Raw genomic sequence first — 21848 nt, 5'->3', positions numbered from 1 at the left:
ACATTACATTCAAGATAAATCGGATAAATGGCCAGCCCGTCTCTGAATCTCTGAGGATGCGAGAGAGCCGGCGTGAGGCCCGGCGTGGTCCCCGGCGTGGCGTGGAGTGCCGTGGACCAGGTCGCCGCCGCGCTGCGGAGACCAGTCCGGCTCCACAAGGGTACGGGTTCCGCGAGGCCAGAGGTGGAGACAGTCGGCCGCGCGGGACAACCAGGGGAGGCTTCGAGTCCTGAAGAACCTGCGAGACTTGAATACTCAGAGGGGAATCAGTGGCTGGTGGGGGACTGGCTGGGACAAAGGACCAGGGATAGCAGCAATGGGGAAGCCTTGAAATCCAAATGTCTTCTAGAGCGCCCAGTGGTCCCAAGGACACCAGGTCCCCTTAAGTTGGTGCTGAAGAGAAAAACTGGCAGGGCAATCGAAACCTCTAGAGAAGGCCCGGGACAGACGGGCAGGTGGACCTCGTTTTCCCGGGATGGGCGGTGAGGATGGCAGTCCAGGCGGAGACACAGCACAGCCTCTGAAGCCTGTGCAGCTCCAGAGGAGAAAGATGCCAAACTAGGGCGCTGCCTGCTCTCTTGCCGGAGCGCGGCCGCGAGCTTCCCGGACGGCAGATAAAATTGCGCCCGAGAGGGTTCCCCTTTGGGCATCATCGCGCAGCGCGGGAGGGGTTAGAGCTCCAGTCACACCCTCGCCAGGCCCTGCCGGTGCCGCCCCGGGCCCGAGTAGTTCCCTACAGCCCTCGGGTGACTAGCCCCGCAAAATCCCTCTCTCTACACCGGTCCCGGTGCGCGGGTTGCAGCGCTGGGATTTCGGGGCGGGTCCCTGCCGCCCGCACCTGCCCCCGGGGGCGGAGCGCGGCAGCGACTACGCGGCCCCTGCCACCGGCTGCGCCGCTCCCCGACACACCCGCCACCCCTGCAGCCGCCGCACCTCCACTCCGCCGCGCCTGCTCGCCCTGCCTCCCTGTCAGCGCTGTCCGTCTGTCCTCTGCCCGCTCCGAGCCGCGGCACATCACACTTCGAACTCGAATCCCCGCCGCTCTCGTCGTAGCCGCTGGGATCCGCCGCCCCGCGCCATGGAGACGGTCGCGGGCAGCGAGCGCCGCAGCCCCCCGGGCCCTGCCGTCCCGCCGCCGCCCCGAGGCCATGCGCCCTTCGCCGCTGCTCCCGGCCAGCTGGGCTCCCCAGTGCGCGAGCCCCCGCAGCCCGAGGAGGGGCAACAGATGCGGATCAGCCAGAGCGGCCAGTTCAGCGACGGGCTAGAGGATCGAGGTGAGCGCGCCGCCGGGATCCTTACCCCCGGCCCCTTCCCCTTTCCTTTCCCCTTCCCCTTCCCCTTCCCCTTCCCCTGGCCTGGCCGGCACGGCGAGGAGCTCGTGTCTGCACACTCCCGGGGTGGGCCGGGCGCGGAGCCGGGACTTCCCAGCTGAGGCGCAGAGAGCGGCAGCCCCACCTCCCGCGGCCAGTGCCGCCTCGGAACCCGAGAACGGGCAGCCTTCTGGGGAAGCCCGCAGGGGGCCCGCGCCCTCCTCTCCGCCAGCCCCTGCCCCTCCGGCGCCCACTGGAAAAGTTTGCGGGAGGCGGTTTTTTTTGTTTTGTTTTGTTTTTTGTTTTTCCGCGTTCGGAGCCTTGTGCTCCCGGGGGACTGCAGCCCCAGCTCAGCTGGGAGGGACCTGAGCCCCGTGCGTCCTCCTTCCTGAGCCCCCCTCTGACCTCCACCGGCTCCCGGGATAATTTCCCTCTGCGGGTTCAGCCTTTGAGGATCCTTTAGTGGCTGCTGGGCGGGCCGCCCGCCCTGGCGAAGGGAAGTCGGGCGGCCCCGGACCTTCATTTACAGGGGGTCCAGTTTACCGCGGGGTGTCTGGTGCGGAGGGCAGAGGACTGGGACATCTGGGTTTGGGCCACCAACCTCATTTGGATGAATGCCACTGAAACCTGGTGGTTGCCGGAGCGCACGTCCCCACCCACTTCAGAATCGCTCTCAGGGCACTGGCCGAGAACCTCGCAAAAGCCCCTTTCCGTGGGAGGCCAAACCCTATCTTCGGACCGACAGTCGACGCCCCCTTTGAGTGGCCCGCATGAGACGGAGAGACTCCGCTGTTCATACCCGTTTCTCTTCCTAAATCCCTCTTTCCTCCCTTCATCGTTTCCTTTCCGCTCGAAGCCCTGTTCTTGGCCATGTCTATATCTTTTCTGCTTCTTGTTGAATCCAAGTCCAAATCGGCCCCTTCAAAAAGACTCAGTGGTTCTGCTAAAACTGGTTAGTGGCCGAAGCGGGATTCGTACAGCCGGGCCTTTCACGGGGAGCCGGCTCACCGGCACTTCCACCCCCTTTTCTTGGACGCCTTATTTTTTGTTGGCTGTGGCGGATTTTTATATTTTAGTCTTAGCAGGTTTCTGTCCTATTCTTAGTATCTCCTGTACATTTTTATTCCGGTTTAGTGTGCAGATGCACGATCTCTTCCCTCTTAGAAAATTTAAGCCGCCGCAAGCCTGGGAAATAGAATGACGTGGAAACGGCAATTCCCAGAGAACCGGCAGGGAGCTCGGCGAGAACTGGAGCCGCTCCAGTTGCAACCAACGAGTCCGGCACCTATGTTGCAGGTTCTCCTCCGATTCTCACATAATTGGCTATCTTTTTAGAGTTGATGGTTGGTGACATCACAAGCACCCAACAAGACTTGTCAGTTTTATTTTAGGTAGTGTTAATTACCTTTCCCTCTGTAACTAATATTGTAGCGTTTACAAATTTGCTATTGAAGAAGGAACTCTGGGCTCAGCTTATTTTTGTAGCATTGCAGGTCATCTGCAAGAGCTGGCCTATTTCTCCCCGCCCCCCCCTCCCGCCACCCCTGCCACAAAATAATAGGAGGGGAAAAAAGTGGTAGGGCGAGTTAATATTTAGCATCATTTTGTAGCTCATGTCCAAGTGTAAGAAGCCTATCTGAATTCGTTCTTAAGGTTATTTTTCTCTGGTCTACTGAATTTCATTTTCCATTATATTGTAGCATGAAAGCATTCACTGTTCATAAACTGTTACTTTGTGAAAGCTTTGCATACCACACACAGCCTCTCTGTTAGGATGAACCCTGTCCCTCAAAGAACCCAGTGCTGGGTGGCATTGAAAGCTGAAAGTGTGATATTCTTTTGTTTAGCCTATTCCTGACAGCCAGGAGTTAATGATGAATGAGTCATCTTTAGTAAATAAATCAGAAGGTTACCTGGGGAGGTTTATTATAATATTTTGTGTTTGTGTTATTTTTTCCTTACGGACTGCCTCTTTCCAATATTGATTTTTGTATCACTTGGGGATGGTTCGATTACTGCTGCCTTTTTCCTGATGGTGAGAGGATTTGGGGAGAAAGAAGCCTTAGCAGTTACCTGCTGTGCATCTCTCCATCAGGAAAGCCTAGAAGCTTTCTGGCTTCTAAGCCTAAATGCCTATATGGCATGTGAGGGTTGGGTACCCTGGATGTATAACTACGTTTGCCTTTCTCTCTTGTCCTTTCATGTATCCAACCTGTGGTGGCCCATGGGCTGCATGCAGTCCAGGATGGCTATGAATGCCCAACACAAAATCATAAATTTAATTAAAACCTTTTTTGTGTGTGTGTGCTCATCAGTTTTCATTAGTGTTTGTGTATTTAATGTGTGGCCCGAGACAACTCTTCTTCCAGTATGGCCTAGAGACGCCAACAAGTTAGACACCCCAGGACCCTGTTGCAGATTTCTTCTAACTCCCATCAAATGCTTGCTTTATAATTTTGTGTTTTGGGAATTTGGAGGTATTTTTCTCACAGTGATGTGGGTTGGTTCCAGAAACCTATGTAGCTCATAATATCAAAATTGCAGTGCCATTTGGCTAATCCTTGTAGTTCAGAGAGAAAGAGCTCTGTGGCCCGAGAGCTTTAGGGACTTAGATACACAAAATATAGGACACATTTGTCTTCAGCGTTTTCACTCTCTCCCTTTTAGTACCCACTCTTCTCTCCACAAGTGTTTTCCTTTCCATCATTCTGCTCCAAGCCTTAGGGCGCAGCTTAGCCTTGAGTGTTATATGCTTCAGCATTTCCCACTGGGTTCCCATATAATGAATATTACGCTTCAGAGAATCCAAGCATGACTGACTATTTAGGAGAAAGCAACTGGAACTAATTTATACTAGCATGGAAATGACTGGTAGCTTCAACCTCCCCACATATATTTGCATCCCCCCTTAAAAAAATAAAGTATCAGTCCTTCATTAATACAACCCTTATGCTTACTCTTTCCTGGCCAAAATTACAAATATGTGAAATTGGATGAGATTAGAAATTGGAATGCGCAGGCCAACTATCTGAGGCTGACCTATCTTAGCATCTCTGGGGTGTGCTGCCTTTCTTTTACACTGGAAGCACAGCCTCCTGAAAACTTCAGAAATTCTCATGGCATCTCCAAGGCTTGCAAGTGTGCATGTAGCCAATATGGGAGCAGAGATAGAGGCACCTGTGTGCAGGCCATTTATGATCTTAGTCTTCATAGGTAATTTGAAGAGTGAGGAGTTTTCCATTCTTGATTTTGGCTATATTTTTAGAGAAGAAAACTAGTAGGAAATAACAAAGTTTGGATAGAAAAGGGGAAGTTCCTCCCTTTGTGGACGGCATTCCCATTGCATTTACTGCAGTTTTTTAATGAAAAAAAATCTCATGGCTGAGGTACGCACAGGGTTAGATCTGCAGAAGAGCCAGCAGTCCTACTGCTTAGAAGACTTCCCCTTAGCAGGGCAGTTCATCCTCTGAGGGCTGTGATCCCAAACCCTTTCATAGGAGTGCCGGCCCACTGAGGGGTGAGGCGTGTAGATTGGCCTGTGTGGTCAGTCATATTGTTGGAAAGAGCTGACTTTGGAAGGAAAAATGCCATGTGGCAGAAGAGAAAATTCAGATCATTGCTTTTCTCTTAGAAAATTAAATCTGCTTTTAAAAGGAACCTTGTTTTTACCTCCCCTCATCTGCCCCCCGTAGATAAACCTCTTGAGATTGTTGCTGTCAAAATATCCAGCAAATGAACTGCTTATGTGAACCAGCTTCACTTCTGAAAATCAGTTTGCCAAGATGAAAGGAAGATTTTTATATCATTTGGGAAAAGGGAAATAAATTATTGGGAATATGTGGAACCTCCTTATTTTAGGCTGTGGCTTTAACTGGACACAGGGTGATTATAGTTGAAATTAGAACGGGGTGTTTTTGGCAGCTAGAGAAGATGTAAACAAAGGGAAAGAAAGAAGTAGACAAGGGATTTTAATTTGAAATCCCTTGTAGCAAAGGCAGAATTTGATAAGAGATTTTTCTGTTTTCCATCCAAGTGCACTCATTTATTTTGGCAGGTTTGGGGACATTTTTACAGTGAGGTGATGGAGATGGTGTTTAAACCTACCTTTAGCCTGCCTGCCTGCCTGCCTGCCTTCCTTCCTTCCTTCCTTCCTTCCTTCCTTCCTTCCTTCCCTCCCTCATCTATCTATCTTTTCATCCTAAGGAAGTCTACGTGTTTCAATCATTTAAAAATCTCTGAGCTATAATCTGGGCTCATGAAGCAACCTTCTCGATATTTCCTCTTGCTTTGTTCAGTACTTGTTCAGGGTGCTTGAATCTGGGTAGTAAATGGAATTGAAACGTTTCAAAAGGGTCCTTACTATAATTTTTGAACAGGACACAGTTTTTGGCAACCAGAGGCTTAGTGTGATGCCCAGTCGGTTTAATGAGATGATTCCTTTTATATAATGTATAGGTGTGATATGTCGCACATTGTGCAGTATTTCACAAATGGAGCTGGAGTTTTTCTTCATTTTTTTGGAAGCTGTTGGGGTGAGGATGTTCCACCTGTAAAAGGTATGTTAGGCTGTTTAGCCAGGGATGGTGTCCTAAGCGCCTTTTATGTACAGTGTTTGAGAATTTGGTTCTCTTTGCAACAAAGAGATGCCATATATTATCTGTTTTCAAAGGGAAAGAAGAAATATAAATTGGGATCATACTGAAGATGTTTTAGTCTTCAACCTAAGGCGGTTGAAGCTTGGGCTTTACCTGGGAGTCATGAATGTCTGCTGTCAAGGACTCTCCATGTTGAAAGCCTAGGAAACAAAAATCAAACCTCTCTTACATATGGCCTATCTAGAAAACTACCTACAGTTTTAGCAGATTTACCCCACTTTAATATTATAAGAATTTTTCTACATATGCTTGGTACAAAAGGATAGGTAGAGCAGAGCAGAAACAGAAGAAAACAGGGTGTACAATTTAGGTCTGGCGGCTCTTGGTGGTGCCAGTTAATGAGAAAAGGTCCTTCTCCTGTTAATTGTCACTGAGGGAGCAATGAGGGTATTTGTACTCTGAGACTCATTGCTTTGGGCAAAACCTAGCCCACCAGTGGGACCTTGCAGGTGGATCAATGCAAATCAATGCCCACAGCTGAGAAGCCTGAATGGCTAACTAAACGTGGGCTATTGGTGCTGTTTTCCTACCCAAGGGGTGTTGTTAAAGGGAGCAGCACCCCTGTGAGCCAAGCTAGTTAACAGGAGTTTGAGGGATGGCCGGGCTCAGACAGCAGGTGAGGGAGTGGTGGGGCCTGCAGAGTCCTCAGAAAGAAGACAGCTGTTGTTACCTTGCGGGAACACATTCCAGATAGTGCTGGAGCCTCACATCTTTTCAAGAGATGCCAGTAAGCCTGATTTCCATGTGAAGTCTCCTAATTGTTAAAACACATCTTGGCCCGAAGACTGTCAGTTTGCAACCCTTGGATAGAAGGTGTAGCTCTGCCTGTGGGTTTCTCAATAAGGAAATGTCTAACTTCCTTTCCTCCCTGATTTTGCCAGGCTTACTAGAAAGCAGCACTCGACTAAAACCTCATGAAGCCCAGAACTACAGAAAGAAGGCACTGTGGGTCTCCTGGTTCTCCATTATTGTGACGCTGGCCCTGGCGGTGGCTGCCTTTAGTGAGTATCCGGAATCTTGCCCATCAATATGTGCCCAGGTTGCCTGCTTTATTCTCTGACTTGTGTGGGGAGCTCCTTTGCTTTTAGCTGACTCTTATTGATGAGTAAATTTTTTTTAGATTGTTGGATAGTCAGGGTACTTATAAATTAGTAAAGTGGCTTCTCTTCTCTGAGGAGGGAAGAAGTTAAGAAGGAAAAACAGAGCAGTATTGGGGACACTTGGCTTTCATCAGTATGTGGGTTTGTGGAAGTCGATTGCAGCTGCCATCTGACCAGGAAAATACTGTCCTGGTGATGCCTTCAGCTTGGGACGACATGACAAAGACACATCCTGGAGATTCATACTTTGAGCCTAGTGCAATCTGATGGGTGTAATATTGTAGTACATTCTCTCCTTTCCCTCGGTGTAACGTTTGACATAAATTATGGGCACATATTTTTATGAAAGGAAAATGAGAGGGTCCTCTTTCTAGTTTTCCGTGGGTACAGAAACAAAAAGAAACACTAAGACTTGAACACTTTGTACCCATGGATCATCCTGTTTGGTGGATTTGGAAGCCCTGTGCCATGAGTTTTCTCAGCTAACATTTGTAGCCTAGGGAAATGTGCACATTCTATTTATTATTAATCATGCAGTGATTCACAAGCTTGAACTATGGCACTCAGCTTCAGCTCAACCTTGGTAGAAACCAGTGTTTTTTAATGCTGGGGGAAAAGGGAATGTATTTTGTGATTAGTCTATTGCCTTAGTAAAACGATCTATATTTTAAGTGGTAAGTATCACAGGAGGTGTCTCATATGATGACCCTGAGAGTAGGAGAAAAAAGGACTGCGTCCGCTGGTAGATAGGACTCTGTGTTGTTTAAAATTCTGTTCTGCACAGTTAGATCTGCAGCTGTAAGTTTGCGTTGGCTCCCAAGAGGGCATATTAGAATTTGACCGAATGCTCCAGGCAAAACTAGGCATATATTACTTGAAGCAATTTAATTGGAAACAAACCATATCTTGGCTCTCAAAAAAAAGCCAAATATTTAGAAGCACAGGGTAATGCATTTCAGGGTATAAACATTTAGCAGTGAGCCAGAAATCTAATCAAGAGAAATTTTAATTCCTGAAAATAGCTGCTTCTTCCTCTCCTCCTTTTTTAATGTTGAAACCAGAATAACAAGCCCAATTGGTGTCCCTGGAGGGTAATTTGGTTGTGGTGGCTCTTCGGCTCTGATCAGACACCATAATTTACAAATGTAAGGAAAGAGGAGTAGAATGCAGGGAGGTAGTTTACAAAATGAATAACAGTTATTCAGTTGTGTCCCAGTGCCTAATAGAGCTGTTACCACTTTATCCTGTGGATGTTTGAATGGGGACCTGAATGTGAAGAAGTATTAAGTCCTTCCTTTGGGAGAATAATACTTCATTTGCTGTACTTAATTTCATAACAGGAAAAAATAATGAGGAAATTTTGGTTTCACACAGTATGACTGATAATTTGGATTATCTTGAAAATTTTGTTCCCTTTTCTTCAAATAATGCTTAGGGAATTAGAATATTGCTTTGTGAAAGGGTTTTCTTTTTCTTTTAAAAATGATTTTACCCCTTTGTTATAGCAAGTTTTGTCAACAAGAACATCTAGCCTAAGAAGAAGTCTTGTAACAGTTTATTTGAACCAAACCGACGACGATAGCCAAGAAACAAAATCTCAATGGATTGAGAAAATGCCTTGGACAATGGCAGTTTTACAGCTTATTTTATACATTAGAATCTTTTATACATTAGATGTAAGGGGATGGCAGATGAAATTCATTGGTGGTAGATCAGGGAGGTGGGAGAAAGCAAAGAAGGAAATCTCTGAGATTGGATAAAAAGTAAAATGGAGACGCACACATTGGTGGGCATGGGGTAGTTAACATTTGCAGCATTTAGAGGTGGAATGTGGGCAACAAGATAACAGTGAGGGATCCTAGGGTCTCAGGCTCTGGTGTGGTGGGTGTACCCTGAGGGGTCTGGAAAAAGGGGATACTCTGACATTTCACAGGTATGTTATCTTAGATGCAAAAAAGACAATAGACTCACTGAAGGTGAAGAGAAGCTGTAGGCCTAGGACGTTATTACTGCCACGACTAACTTTTATTGGGAGTTTTTATGTTCAGACCATACTATGTGGTTACTTTTGGTGTCTGAGTTTGTAGGATCTGCCATGCAGGCCCCCCCCGAGTTTGTTAGGTTTAGTGTTGTGGCCCTATTTTTTGACCATAGTCAAATACTCTAAACTTTTTGCCTGTTGGCATTGCCATATAATGTCATGATCTTAGTTGTTTTTTATGGTATATTCAATTTGTTCCCAAGTTGCTTTTTACTTGTTTTGGTTTAGTTAAACCTAAAAATGTAGATGAACTATATTTTTCCTTCCTTTAAGTATAGAGAGTACCTGTATTTTGTGTGTGTATGTGCGTGTTTCGTATTTTAAAACCTCGGGGTGGTGTCTTGTTGCGTTGTTAGGATTGTTGGTTTTACCCTTTAGATGCCTAAATGTATTTGTAACATAAAATATTTAAAATTGTTTTTAAAGCATCATGTACATGTTGACACCCTTTTGTGCAGTCTTTTTCATAGTTTCAAGTGGAAAGAAAATCAATAGGGATTAAGCAATGTGAGTTGACTTTTGAAGTTATGTTTAAAGTATGGTGTAAAAGAAAATTTTATGTTTTGGAAATAGCAAATATATTTTTTTAAAAGTGTCAGGAGGAGCCCCAGTCTTATTTCCATGGAGGTGATTGACGGAGAGATGGGATGAAATAGGAATAGTCTGTCTTACCCTATGAAACGGTCAGGTTGACTCAGTTAATATTTTCAAAGAGAATTGCTACAGAATTCCAACATGCCCATGTTTGAGATGACAGAGGAGCCTTTGGGGTGTGTGTGTATTGGGAGGGGTGGTGATCACAGTGAAGAGAAGACCATATTTATTGCCATGTCTTCTTGCCACTGCTGGATAATTTACCATCTCTTTGGGGCAGGAAGAGCATGTGGCACTCAAGATTGTTGTTACATGAGTTAACTGAGATATATTTTAAAAACTTTTTTTAGGTGGAAGGAAAATAATTTCTTAGGAAAAATTTTTTTAGAAATAAACTTTATCTAAAGTTTTATTTAGGTACTGTTATCAAACCCCAATATGTAAGTCTGTCTGCCGGTGTGCACTGGTCAAAAGTAGATGAATGGAATGAGCAAGAGTTTACAGTGGAGAAAGGAATTTATTAGGATTGATGTCAATCTGGAGTTTGGGTGATCGTTGCTCTAAAAGACCCATCTCCTGGCTGGTAGGTAACTAACAGGTTATATAGGGCAGAATCACAAGACACTGTGCATTAGGGGTTTGGAGGATGTGTTGGTGCTGACTGGTCGAATGTGGGGTAAGGGTTCGAGGACAGGTCTGGGATCAACTTTGTCTATCTGTCTGGTTTGCTGAGGGGGTCCTGCCACCTCTGGGCTCAAGAGCTGCCAGAGGCTCAAACCTTGTAACCATTAGTCAGGACCTATTGTCTTTTACTGTCTCAGGGGTTAGTGATTTTCAAGGGGAAGGCTAAGGTCCTTGAGAAGGGCAGTGTAAAAAATGATTTTTAAAACAAGGCTACAAATCAAATTAAAATTGTAAGGACCCTCAGTTTCAATACCCAGGTGAGGTCTCATTTATTTCATAAACAACTGAAATATTTCCGAGACAACTGGATCATCCTTACAGCCACTCTTTCAGTAGTGGTGGTGTCTTGGAGCTGTAACTGCTGGGATTGTTACCTTTGGTATTTAGCTAATTATTTAGAAAAGAAAAGGGAGCAAAGGGCACTAGGCATTGAGCTTAATAAACTGGGGAGCATAAGCTTATTTGCCTTACCAACAAGCCACAGCTTTTCACACTCCAGGGGACCACAGCATTGTGCTCCACCAAGAGGGTTAACACTCCTCCCTCTTCCACCTCTGGTACCAGATTGTTGGGGGGCTCAGGGAGAGGTGCTTAACCATAGAGACCTGTCAGTCTCGCTAGGGGTATAAACCCATCCAAAGCCCACAAAAGCCTGGGAAATTGACTGGTCATTTTGAAAAAGCACCTGGTCTATCCCAAGGCCAAACTAATATAATCCCAGGGGAACAAAGAAGTTTTTCCTTTCTCTCTCCCCGCCTTCCTCCCTCCTTCCGTCTCTCTCTCTCCTCCCTCCCCCGCTCCATCTTTCCCTCTCCCCTGGTGACCCACACTGGCACAGTGCACACACCTGTTCTCTCCATGGCTCTGTGGCCCTAGCAGCCACCTTGGCCCATGGCCAGGAGAACTCCGCACGCAGGCTCCAGGAGGGAGCCTGAATGCCACAGCACAGCAATGGACTACAGCTGGAAACACACTAAGCTAGCTGATGCTGGACCATACTGTACTTTAATATGAAGCAAAAACTCTGGACACTGGCTTTTGTCTTGGCCTTGCTGAGGACAGGGTTAGACTTTCTGTGGCAGGACAGAGGGAGATGGGACATTGGAGACCCAGGAGGCAGCTTCTATTTCCACACAAATAAACCATCTTGCCACCCCACAATCTCCTGTGTGGGGGTCCTTGGAATGCTTCCCTCATGATCCTGTGGAAGAGCCCAATTCCCACCTACCACAGGGCCAGTCAGAATTCCTGTCTTTATCTTCTCACCTGCCATTTTCTCTTTAAGCATACATGCTGATTTTTAGCAGCACATCCTCTGAAGAAATGCTGTTGTTTCTTTTGTGTTTGGAAATGAGGATTATGGATACATGTAAGTTTTGGGACGCCTCATTTTTTAGTCAGCTAGAAAGATTTCTTATTTTAATACTGTATCTGCATTGCAAATAAAGACCTTTCACTTTGTATAAGTTTCTAGGTAATCAGGTATGCTGTGTTTAATCAAATTAGTAAAAACTAGACTTTCAGCCAAGATGGAGGTATAGGTAGACATACTTTGCCTCCTCGCACAACCGTAAGGAGTATCACAACTAACCTTAAAACAAAAAGCAACCAGAACTGCCAGAAAATCAAACTCTCTGGAAGTCTGAAAACCAAAGAGTTAAAGGAGAAATATTCATCCAGACAAGTGAAGCTATTCAGCAAAGCTATCATTTAGAATTGAAGGGCAGATAAAGTGCTTCCCAGACAACATAAATCTAAAGAAGTTCATCACCACCAAGCCCTTATTGCCTGAAATGTTAAAGGGACTTCTCTAAGAAAAAGATCAGAACTATGAACATTAAAACAAACTCACAACTATCAACAACTGAATCTAAGAAAAAACAAAAACAAAAACAAGCTAAGCAAACAACTAGAACAGGAACAGAATCATAGAAATGAAGAGCACATGGAGGGTTATCAGAGGGGAGGGAGTAAGGGGGAGAAAGCAGGAAGAAGTACAGGGAATAAGAAGCATAATTGGTAGGTACAAAATAGGCAGGGGGATGTCAAGAATAGTACAGGAAATGGAGAAGCCAAAGACCTTATATACAAGACCCATGGACATGAACTAAGGTGGGGGATTGCTGGAGGGAAGAGGAGTACCGGGCAGAGGGGGGATGAATGGGAAAAAATGGGGAAAATTGTAATAGCATAATCAATAAAATGTACTTTTAAAAAATTAGTAAAAGCTAGCTTTGGTGAGTATTACTGAGCTGTCTGTGCTAAATCAGTTATATATGTAACGATGGTTGACATTCCTGTGTCTAGTAGAGTTTGAAAAATTAGGTGAACTTTCAAAGTTTATGACTTGATAGTATTTTGAGAGGAATATATTATTTGAAAGGAATATAAACTAGTTTTGATATTACTTGGTAATATAGTGATTTTGGACCTATCCAAATGCTGACATAAAAGCCAATGGTAATACATCTTGAATATTTCAGAGAGAGAGCCCTAATTTGGTTTTAAAATTGCTTTTGTTTATAACTTGTTGGCAGCATAGAAAATAGCAATGCTGTTGCGAGCAAACCTTAAAAAAAATCTGTTTTAATAATGAGGCTAGAAAGAGAATTTAAATTCTCTGTTTCAAAACTCAGAGTTTTGACATCATTAACATCTTTGTTAGAATGATTTAGGAAAATGCATTCTGACTCATTTTGAGGTTTGAATGAGTGCATGGTGGAGGAGAAATTTTCCCTTACCCTTGAAGTTTCTTCTGGTTGGTTTAATAATCAAATTGACATAACACAGATTAGAAGGAGAAAAACAAATTAAAATTTAATAACATGCACACCTCCTGTATATATGGGAAAGACCCAGGAACACTGAGTAACTTGGAAGCCATCACCTTAAACACCACCTTTAGTTAAAGACTAACCAGGCTGAGGATGGGGGAGACAAGGAATGGCGGTTACAAGGAAAAGCACAGTAAACTCGGGTGATGAGATTGTGTACAGATTTAAGTCTAAGCCTTTTCCACTGGTAAGAGTTTCTAGAGATTTAGATGGCCTTCTCTTCCTGGTACAAGGAGGGAAAAACCCTTGCAAAGGGAGATTTCCCTGACAAATGTAAATGTCTTTTATAAAGGGTCACTTCTACCTGGTTTTCAGAGCTTCTGGGATGTGTGCTGTATCTTAAAATTAACAAGACTTAAATAATCAATATCCCAATGAGACATATCTGGGGGTGGCAAACTCTGTTCCCCTTCAAGTGCAAGTTAGTTTTTAGGCACTCAATACATGTTCCATGGGAAATGAAGATGAATTTGGAACATCCTCAGGGGAAAAACCTTTTGCAAGATATACAGATTGATTAAAAAAAAAAATTAAAAAGTACTCCAAGGTTTTCTCAGAAAAAGGCCAATCAAAAATTTACTGGATCAGAGAACTTAAGAAATTGAAAGTTTCTGAACAGAGTGATTTTAATTTGGAAGTTTTAAAATATTTGATTTTGGCGTAAACTCTTCACCCTTAAAAATGGTAGATTAGTGTGCTTATTTTTTTTTATTTTTAAATTGCGAGTCCAAGAGTTGAGAGATAGGTAAAATGAAATTATGTGACTCTTCTATAAACTCAGCAAAACCTGCCTGGGAGCTCTCGTAGGTATTCTCTCAGCAGACACACTGAGATGTAAAAGGCCTACGACCCTCCGGTTGCCTTTTGGTGCCCTGACAGTAACATCTAAGTAGTTACAATGGCCCAACAGGTGCGGCCTGACCTGGCCTTGGCCCGTCTTTGTCGGGCGCCCCAGCCTCTCCCGAGGACTGGAGTGCAGGGCATTCGGCCATGCCCATTTTCTCCTGTATCTCCCCGTGGCCGACTCGTCAGAGAGGCCTCACCAACTACATGGTCTCATCCCCCCTGAGTAGTTCTAGCCATTACACTGTGTATTCCTTCAGCACAGGTCTTCTGTTTGTGCTCCTACCTCCTCTTTAGGTGAGATATACATGAGGCCCAAGTCCCAAAGCCTCTATCCTGAAATATTTCTGTGAATCAAAGACTTAAACTTGCAATTTACATTCCACTTGTAGAGCAATCCTTTGTGTAGTTTGCTGATGTTGTATTTATCTTTATTGGTAAAAGCGGTATACAGGGTGGCACAAAAGTGAGTTTACAGTTGTATGTGAAATAGAGTTTATTCTTATATTATTATTAGTTATTGTATTATTTTCCATATGAACAACTGTAAATCAACTTTGGCCCCACCCTGTATGGACATTTAAAAAATTTTTGAGACCAAAGGTACGTTAAGTGTAGATCTCTGTCCCATCCTAAACTCTTTCTCCCTCCCAGTTCCTTCTCCCCACAGACAAGCTTTGTTGCCAGTGTCTTATATTTTCTAGGCTTTCTCCATGCAGGCACAAGCCCAGGTGTGGTGCCTGTGTACACCTGCCGGTTGCCACTTCTGTTAGATATGAGGCCTTTTCTGGGCTAGTGTTTCAAATAGTGTGGGACTTGCCACAGCTACTGCTTTTATGATTTTGCCTGAAGTGGATTTTCTGTGGAGAATCTTCAGGAACAACCTCCCAACCACTGTCTGCCTGCCACTGCAGAACCGGGTGACACGGTGCGGGGGCAGGGGGCGGGAGGACGTGGGCAAGAGAGTTTGTGAGCCACATCCTGGGGTGGTGAGTGGGATAACTTGCTCCATGTAAGTATGCTGGGGGACTGGTAAATATGGATGCTGTGGAAACCAGGAAGAAGGAACTGGCTGACATGTCATTTCAGAAGCTCATCCTGGCGATGTTCCCTGACTCTGGGTCCCTCCTTCGTACCCTTCTGGTCTTGTCATCAAAGATTCCATGCCTGCACTGCTAGTTTACTGACGGAATACTGAGCAGTATTTTATCAGGCCCTTTTGCTTACCACGTGGCCCCTCACAGTCTTGGTCCCTCCCTCCTGGCCCAACTCCTCTCCTCCCATCTCTAGCTTCCTGCCACTCTAATCCAAAATGCTCCTTGTAGTTCCCACATGGTGCATCTTGCTCTTTGCCTCCAGACCCAGGCACCTGTACTGCACTTGGCCTCAGATGCCCTTTGTTCCTAATCCCACTTTTTTTTCTAGCTAAATTTCACTTTTTCCTCAAAATTGAGATGAAAGATCACTTCTTCCAAGCAGGCCTTTACTGGCCCTTCAGGCTGATTTAAATGCTGCTTTGTTCCTGTAGGGTAGCCCGTGGGCACATATCAGTCAGAAACTTGACACACAGTACTTAAATTGTTGCATTATTGCTCTTTGTACTAATATACACTCCTGGGAGGCAGGACCTCTGTCTTCCGCAGTCTGTATTCTCAGCTCCTAACACAGATAGTGGTTGGATTGGAGTAATATTTTATGTCTCCCTGGTGGGGCCATAGAACTGCTGCAGACTGAGCATGTTTGCAGGTAAAGATCCCAGACAAAGGAATAACAGCCTTTTCAAGTCAATGGAAACAAGAGGGAGGGCTGCCACTGGGCCATCTTCAACTTTGTAAAAAGCCAGGATGGAAGAGCCTACGTTCTCCCCCTCCCACTTCCCTGCTGCCTTTAATGGGAGGATCTGGGATTCTGTTGACTGGGACTAGCGTGGCTCTGTTACCAGATCACATCTTCCTGAGTCTCCACCTCACAATGAGCTGCTGTGTCTAACCAGAGTGGAGGAGGGGTCTCAGCAGCTGCTTGCGTGGTCTACCTCCCTTTTCCCTGCATTCTGCACACAGCATTTAATTAAAAGTGTGCCGAGGGTACATTAGCACAGGGATGTCTTTGCCACACAGCTATAGCAGTGACTCAGGGGAATTGGGCATTGAGCCCCAGCTGGACTCATCTCATGAGGTCTGCGGGTTCTGGCCCCTCCCTGGGTGGGCTCTGGGTCTGCTAGTAAACGGCTGATGTCCTGCGGGAAATTCCTGAGGCCTTTTCTTTCTTTCTTCTTTAAAAATTAATTGATTTCAGATAGGGGAAAAGAGAGAAAGAGAAACGATTTGTTCTTCCACTTATTTTTATTTATTTGTTTATTTATTTTCCTTACCCAAGGACATGCTTATTTTAAAGAGAGGGGAAGGGAAAGAGAGAGGGAGAGAAATACCAATCAGCTACCTCCCACATGCGCCCCAACTGGGGACCAAACCTGCAATCCAGGCATGTGACCTGAGCAGAGATCAAACCCATGACCTCTCGGTCCATGATCCATGGGAGGACGCGCCAACCAACTAGCCACACTGCACTTATTTATGCATTCAGTGGTTGATTCTTGTACGTGCCCTGATCGGGGATCAAACCTGCAACCTTGGTGAATCATCGGGAGGATGTTCTAACCAACTGAACTACCTGACCAGGGCCCCTGAGGGTTTTTTTCATTGCTCTGTCCCTTTCCATTTGTATTTATTAGCCAGTGGGATAAGAAGGGGGTCTACTTTTCTTTCAGGCCTGTAATGATTTGGTCCTGTGGGATGTCCCTTGGAGGTGAATTTCTGGTGTAGCTGCCCTTTGACAGGAGATTATTTTCTGGTGCCCTATCCTGAGGGCTCAAAGGTAGGGTTGTTGAGATTTGAAAGTAACAGATGAAGCCAAAAAAAGGGAGATAATCTTTTCTCCCCTTAAAGGAACCCATTTCTCACTTTTCACTGTCTTCCATGCCTAAGGGTCAGTCCTTTCTTCTAGCTCACGAATGTGTTCATTCAGTCATTAGTGAGTGTCCCTTGGTAAAGGACAGTCTGCTGTGGTGGATGGGCAACCTGATGGACTTGCCCTGCCCATTAGACACATAGGGATGCTTAAGAAAGGACATCATTGAGTTGTTAGAGATAGGACAGTCTACAGTCCCCAGGAACCGGTGTCCCGTCTACCCCCAAAGAATGAGATGAAAGTATGAGCCATTAAATTGATACAGAAGCTAGGGCTGCCCTAGGTGTGAGTGCAGGATGGTGGCTGGTCTCACTCAGGACAGGGGGCTGGGTTAGGATGTGCACACGGGGATGGGACGTGGCTGCAGAAGGGTGTGCTATGGTTGCCCACAACAGAGTACCACAGACTGGAGGGTTAAACAACAGAAGATAATCTTCTCACAGTTCTGGAGGCTGGAGTCCAAGATCAAGGTATTGGCAGGATTTTCTTCATGCTGAGCCTTCTTACCTTGCTGTAGAGGGCCATCTTGTCCCCGTGTCTTCACATGGTCTTCCCTCTGTGTGTCTGTATCCTCATCTCTAATTTTTTATTTTTTAATATATATTTTATTGATGATGCTATTACAGTTGTCCCATTTTTTTCCTCCCCTTTATTCCCCTCCACCCCATACCACCCCACCCCTCAGCATTCCCCCTCTCCCCCCTTAGTTCATGTCCGTGGGTCGTACATATAAGTTCTTGGCTTCTCCATTTCCTATACTATTCTTAACCTCCCCCGCCTATTTTGTACCTACTATTTATGCTGCTTATTTGCTTTACCCTTTCCCCCATCCTTCCCCCTCCCCCTTCCCTCTGTTTTACTGTTCATAGTTTTTGATCTTCTTTTTCTTAGATAAGTCCCTTTAACATTTCATATAATAAGGGCTTGGAGATGATGAACTCCTTTAACTTTACCTTATCTGGGAAGCACTTTATCTGCCCTTCCATTCTAAATGATAGCTGTGCTGGATAGAGTCATCTTGGATGTAGGTCCTTGCTTTTCATGACTTTGAATACTTCTTGCCAGCCCCTTCTTGCCTGCAAGGTTTCTTTGGAGAAATCAGCTGATAGTCCTATGGGAACTCCTTTGTAGGTAACTGTTTCCTTTTCTCTTGCTGCTTTTAAGATTCTCTCCTCATCTTTCATCTTGGGTAATGTAATTATGATATGCCTTGGTGTGTGCTTCCTTGGGTCCAACTTCTTTGGCACTCTCTGAGCTTCCTAAATCTCCTGGAAGTCTGTTTCCTTTGCCAGATTGGGGAAGTTCTCCTTCATTATTTTTTCAAATGAGTTTTCCATTTCTTGCTCTTCCTCTCCTCCTTCTGCCACCCCTATGATTTGGATGTTGAATCGTTTAAAGTTGTCCCAGAGGTTTCTAAGCCTTTCCTCATTTTTTTGAATTGTTTCTTCATTCTGTTCTGGTTGAATGTTTCTCTCTCCAAATTGTTGCATTGAGTCCCGGTTTCCTTCCCTTTACTGTTGGTTCCCTGTATATTTTGCTTTATTTCGCTTTGCATAGCCTTCACTTTTTCCTTCAGTTTGCGACCATACTTAACAAATTCAGTGAGAATTCAGATTACCAGTATTTTGAACTGTGCATCTGATAGGTTGGCTATCTCTTCCTGACTTAGTTCTACTTTTGACGCTTTGATCTGTTCTTTCATTTGGGCCAAATTTCTTTTGTCTCAGCGTGCCTGTTATGTTAGAAGGAGCGGAGCCTTAGGTATTCACCAGAGTAATCCAGGTCGCTGAGTTGCGACTCTGTGTGGGAGGGGTCAGAGAGGGAACAGCACTGCTTGCTCCGGGGGCTTTCAGTCACTTCCCTCACTACCCACAAGCAAATTGGAACCTTCCAGTGCTGATTCCTGGGTGGGTGGGTTTGTGTATGTTTTAGAACCCCGTGGGTCTCTCCAGTGGACTTTCCTATGAGGCTGAGAGTTTCTCCCACTGCTGCAACTCCCACAGATTTTTACCTCCAGAGATTTGAGGATTTCTCTTCCCGCACTGGAACCCTGGATTGTGCAGGTGTTCTTCCTGGGTTTCTGCGCTCACAAATGTGGGCCGCCGGGTCCTCCAGCCGCTGCCTTGCCCCGCGTCCTTTCCGCCCGGCTGCCCATCTCCACCCCTCCTACTGGTCTGGATGAATGTTTCTTCTTTAACTCTTGGTCATTGGACTTTCATACAGTTCAATTTTCTGGCACTTCTGGTTATTTTTTTGTTTTTAAATTTGCTGTTGTCCTTCTTTTGGTTGTGTGAGGAGGCAAAGTGTATCTACCTATGCCTCCATGTTGGCCCTGTATCTTCATCTCTTCTTATAAGGACACTAGTCCTTCTGAATTAGCCCACCATTGTGACCTCATTGTAACTTAATTACCTCTTTAGTGACTCCATCTCCAAATACAGTCACATTCTCAGGAACCAGGGGTTAGGTCTTCAATATAAACATTTTTTGAGGAACGTAATTCAGCCCATAATAATGCCCTTGAGCAGTACTAGACAGGTGGAGGAAACTAAGATCACAGAGTAAAGTAAATTCACTAGAAGACTTTACCTTTAATGAAGGGATGGACCAGAATAAACCCACTCACCAGCCCAGGAAGAGAATGAGGAGCTTGTCTGGCCTCAGCATAGCTATATGTGGCATAAGGGTTGGGAGCCTTCTGCTAGAATTTACAACCATGAGACTGACTTTATATAAACCTGTGTTTGGAATTTTCATTGGTTCATTTCCTTGGAAATAGACTCTGAGACTCTGAAATTTAGTGAAAGAGGTTTATTGGAGGGGGCTAGAGGTCCAGTTTAGATAAAGGGGCTGAAGCAGTCAGGGGTGCACGCTTCCCCAGGGAGAACTGTAACCTTGGGAGAGGAAGCTTTTCTCAGTAGAGAGCAGTTCCAGGAGAGGGATGTAACTGTGACCCATCAGCACCCTTGTCTCCTGGCAGCTGGGAGAATGAGTGCCCAGGTCCTGAAGGAGGACTAGGAGACACCAGGGCATCCATTTTAGGAATTTATACATCCCACTTAGGCTCAGAATCCTCAAGCTGAGATATTAACATGGATGTTGTTTGAGGTTGGAAACACCCCTGGAGGACCTCAACTGTGGTCCAGCTGATGTCCCAGCGGTGAAGCTCCCCCAAAGATGAGTTTATAATCCAACATTAGAAAGTTCCCAAGAAAAAGGTCTACAGTATCTGAGAGTCATCCGATTAGAACTCAAATTCAACATAAGAGAATTACCTGATAATATCTGTCAATAACTATGTTTAATATGTGTAGATAATCAGAAAGAAATCAAACGCATGAAAGGAATAAACACTGAAAAGAGCAACTTGAAAAGAACCAAATATATATATTTTTTCCTATTTTTATTGAAGCTCTAAAGTGAATGCAGTTTTTAAAAAGGACTATAGCAACCTCTCCATTCTCTGTCTCCCAACTTTACTTCATCTAGTTATTCCATATATATTTACATATATATATATATGTAAATAAAACAGGCTTTTAATGCCATTTCTTGGCATTTTTAAAGTTCAGGCATTATTTGTTGACTTTCCACCATGAAACAAGATAATTTACTCTTTTAGTTTCCTCATGGCCTCACACAGACACGCTGACTTCCTGAATTTCCATCCTTGCTTAGTAGTTGCGGTTGGCATTATTATGATTGTATAAATCTTGTTCACTGAGCCATACAGTGAAGAAGAAGACTTCTTTCCTGCACGATTTTTCATTTTCTCTTTCATTTAATACCTGTTTTGCTTATTCCTCTTTACTTTTCTCAGACTTTATTTCTCATTAAGCTAAAATTCAGCATTTCTATTCCAACTTCAGCTTCTCTGTTGCATTTCAGATGCATGATAATTCTATTAGTTTCTTCTTGAAGTAATCTCTTGGAGCCTTCTGATGTCCTAAAATTGTTCTGGTTGCCCTTTGTACTTGGTGCACAGTTAGAATCATCCTTTACTACCTTTTTGGGTACTCCTTTCATTTCCCTCTGTTGAGTCCCCTGTTTTCTGGATACCAGGTTTTTCTGTTCTCTGGTTTATATCCTTCTGAGGGGAACATATCCCTTTTTCTAGCTCCTGAGGAAAGGGCATGCTGTAGGTGAAGCTTTCAAATCTGAAATGTCATTAATATATCCTGACACTTGATTGATGGCTAAACAGAAAATTCTCGGTAGGAAATAATATTTCTTAAGAATTTTGAGGATTTCACGCTATTTTATTCTTATTTCTAGTGTTGCTATTAGAGTCCTAAACTATTCTAAATCCTAACCCTTTGCATGAGACATGCTGTGATGGGGTCTTTTTCATCTATGTATGTATGCTTCTACTTTCTATCCTTTTCTGGTTTTTTTCCCCCCTCTACTTCCTAGAGAATTTCCTTTATGTATACAGGGGTGGGCAAAAGTAGGTTTACAGTTGTCTGTATGGCAAAGGCATGCAGGTTATGATTATTGCAGTAGCTTTATTAACTCAAAAGAATGTCACAATGGAACAGTGCACTTAGGTACAATCTCATAAGTGCTCAAATTGCTGGCCTTCATTACTTACACATTCTTGTAGTTTTTGAAAATCAGTAAACAAACCTGAATTTCAGTGACCTGCTTCAGTTAGCCCCACTGCCTTTTGAGGTGGTTGAATTCACACCTACTTTTGCCCACCCCTGTACTTACTTATTTCTCTATTTTCTTTTTATTTTTACCTTTCTGTTGAGCCTTTCATTTCTACTGTCAGGTCTTTTTTTAAAATTGTCTGAGAGTTCCTTTGAAAAACCATCCAA

The 21848-nt window shown here is 44.6% G+C and overlaps 1 protein-coding gene across 2 annotated transcripts in view; it reads left to right on the top strand.

Annotated features, from left to right (window-relative positions):
* Positions 1 to 1078: 1078 nt before the first annotated feature.
* TMEM163 (transmembrane protein 163) overlaps positions 1079 to 21848 on the top strand; it is a 228684-nt gene continuing 207914 nt past the window's right edge. For both annotated transcript variants that reach the window (XR_008529873.1, XM_054582016.1), the window contains exons 1-2: positions 1079 to 1274; positions 6847 to 6966. Coding sequence is in view for 1 of the 2 variants with exons in the window: in XM_054582016.1 (XP_054437991.1) it covers positions 1079 to 1274; positions 6847 to 6966 (316 nt within the window). In the remaining variant the exon portion in view is untranslated. The remainder of the gene's footprint in view (positions 1275 to 6846; positions 6967 to 21848) is intronic.

The sequence above is a fragment of the Pteronotus mesoamericanus genome, unplaced genomic scaffold (assembly GCF_021234165.1).
Source record: "Pteronotus mesoamericanus isolate MK-2021 breed Mesoamerican mustached bat unplaced genomic scaffold, CSHL_Meso_final contig_1173, whole genome shotgun sequence".
Taxonomy (NCBI): domain Eukaryota; kingdom Metazoa; phylum Chordata; class Mammalia; order Chiroptera; family Mormoopidae; genus Pteronotus; species Pteronotus mesoamericanus.
The sequence above is the reverse complement of the archived record's forward strand: the minus strand, read 5'-3'. Positions and strand labels throughout refer to the sequence as shown.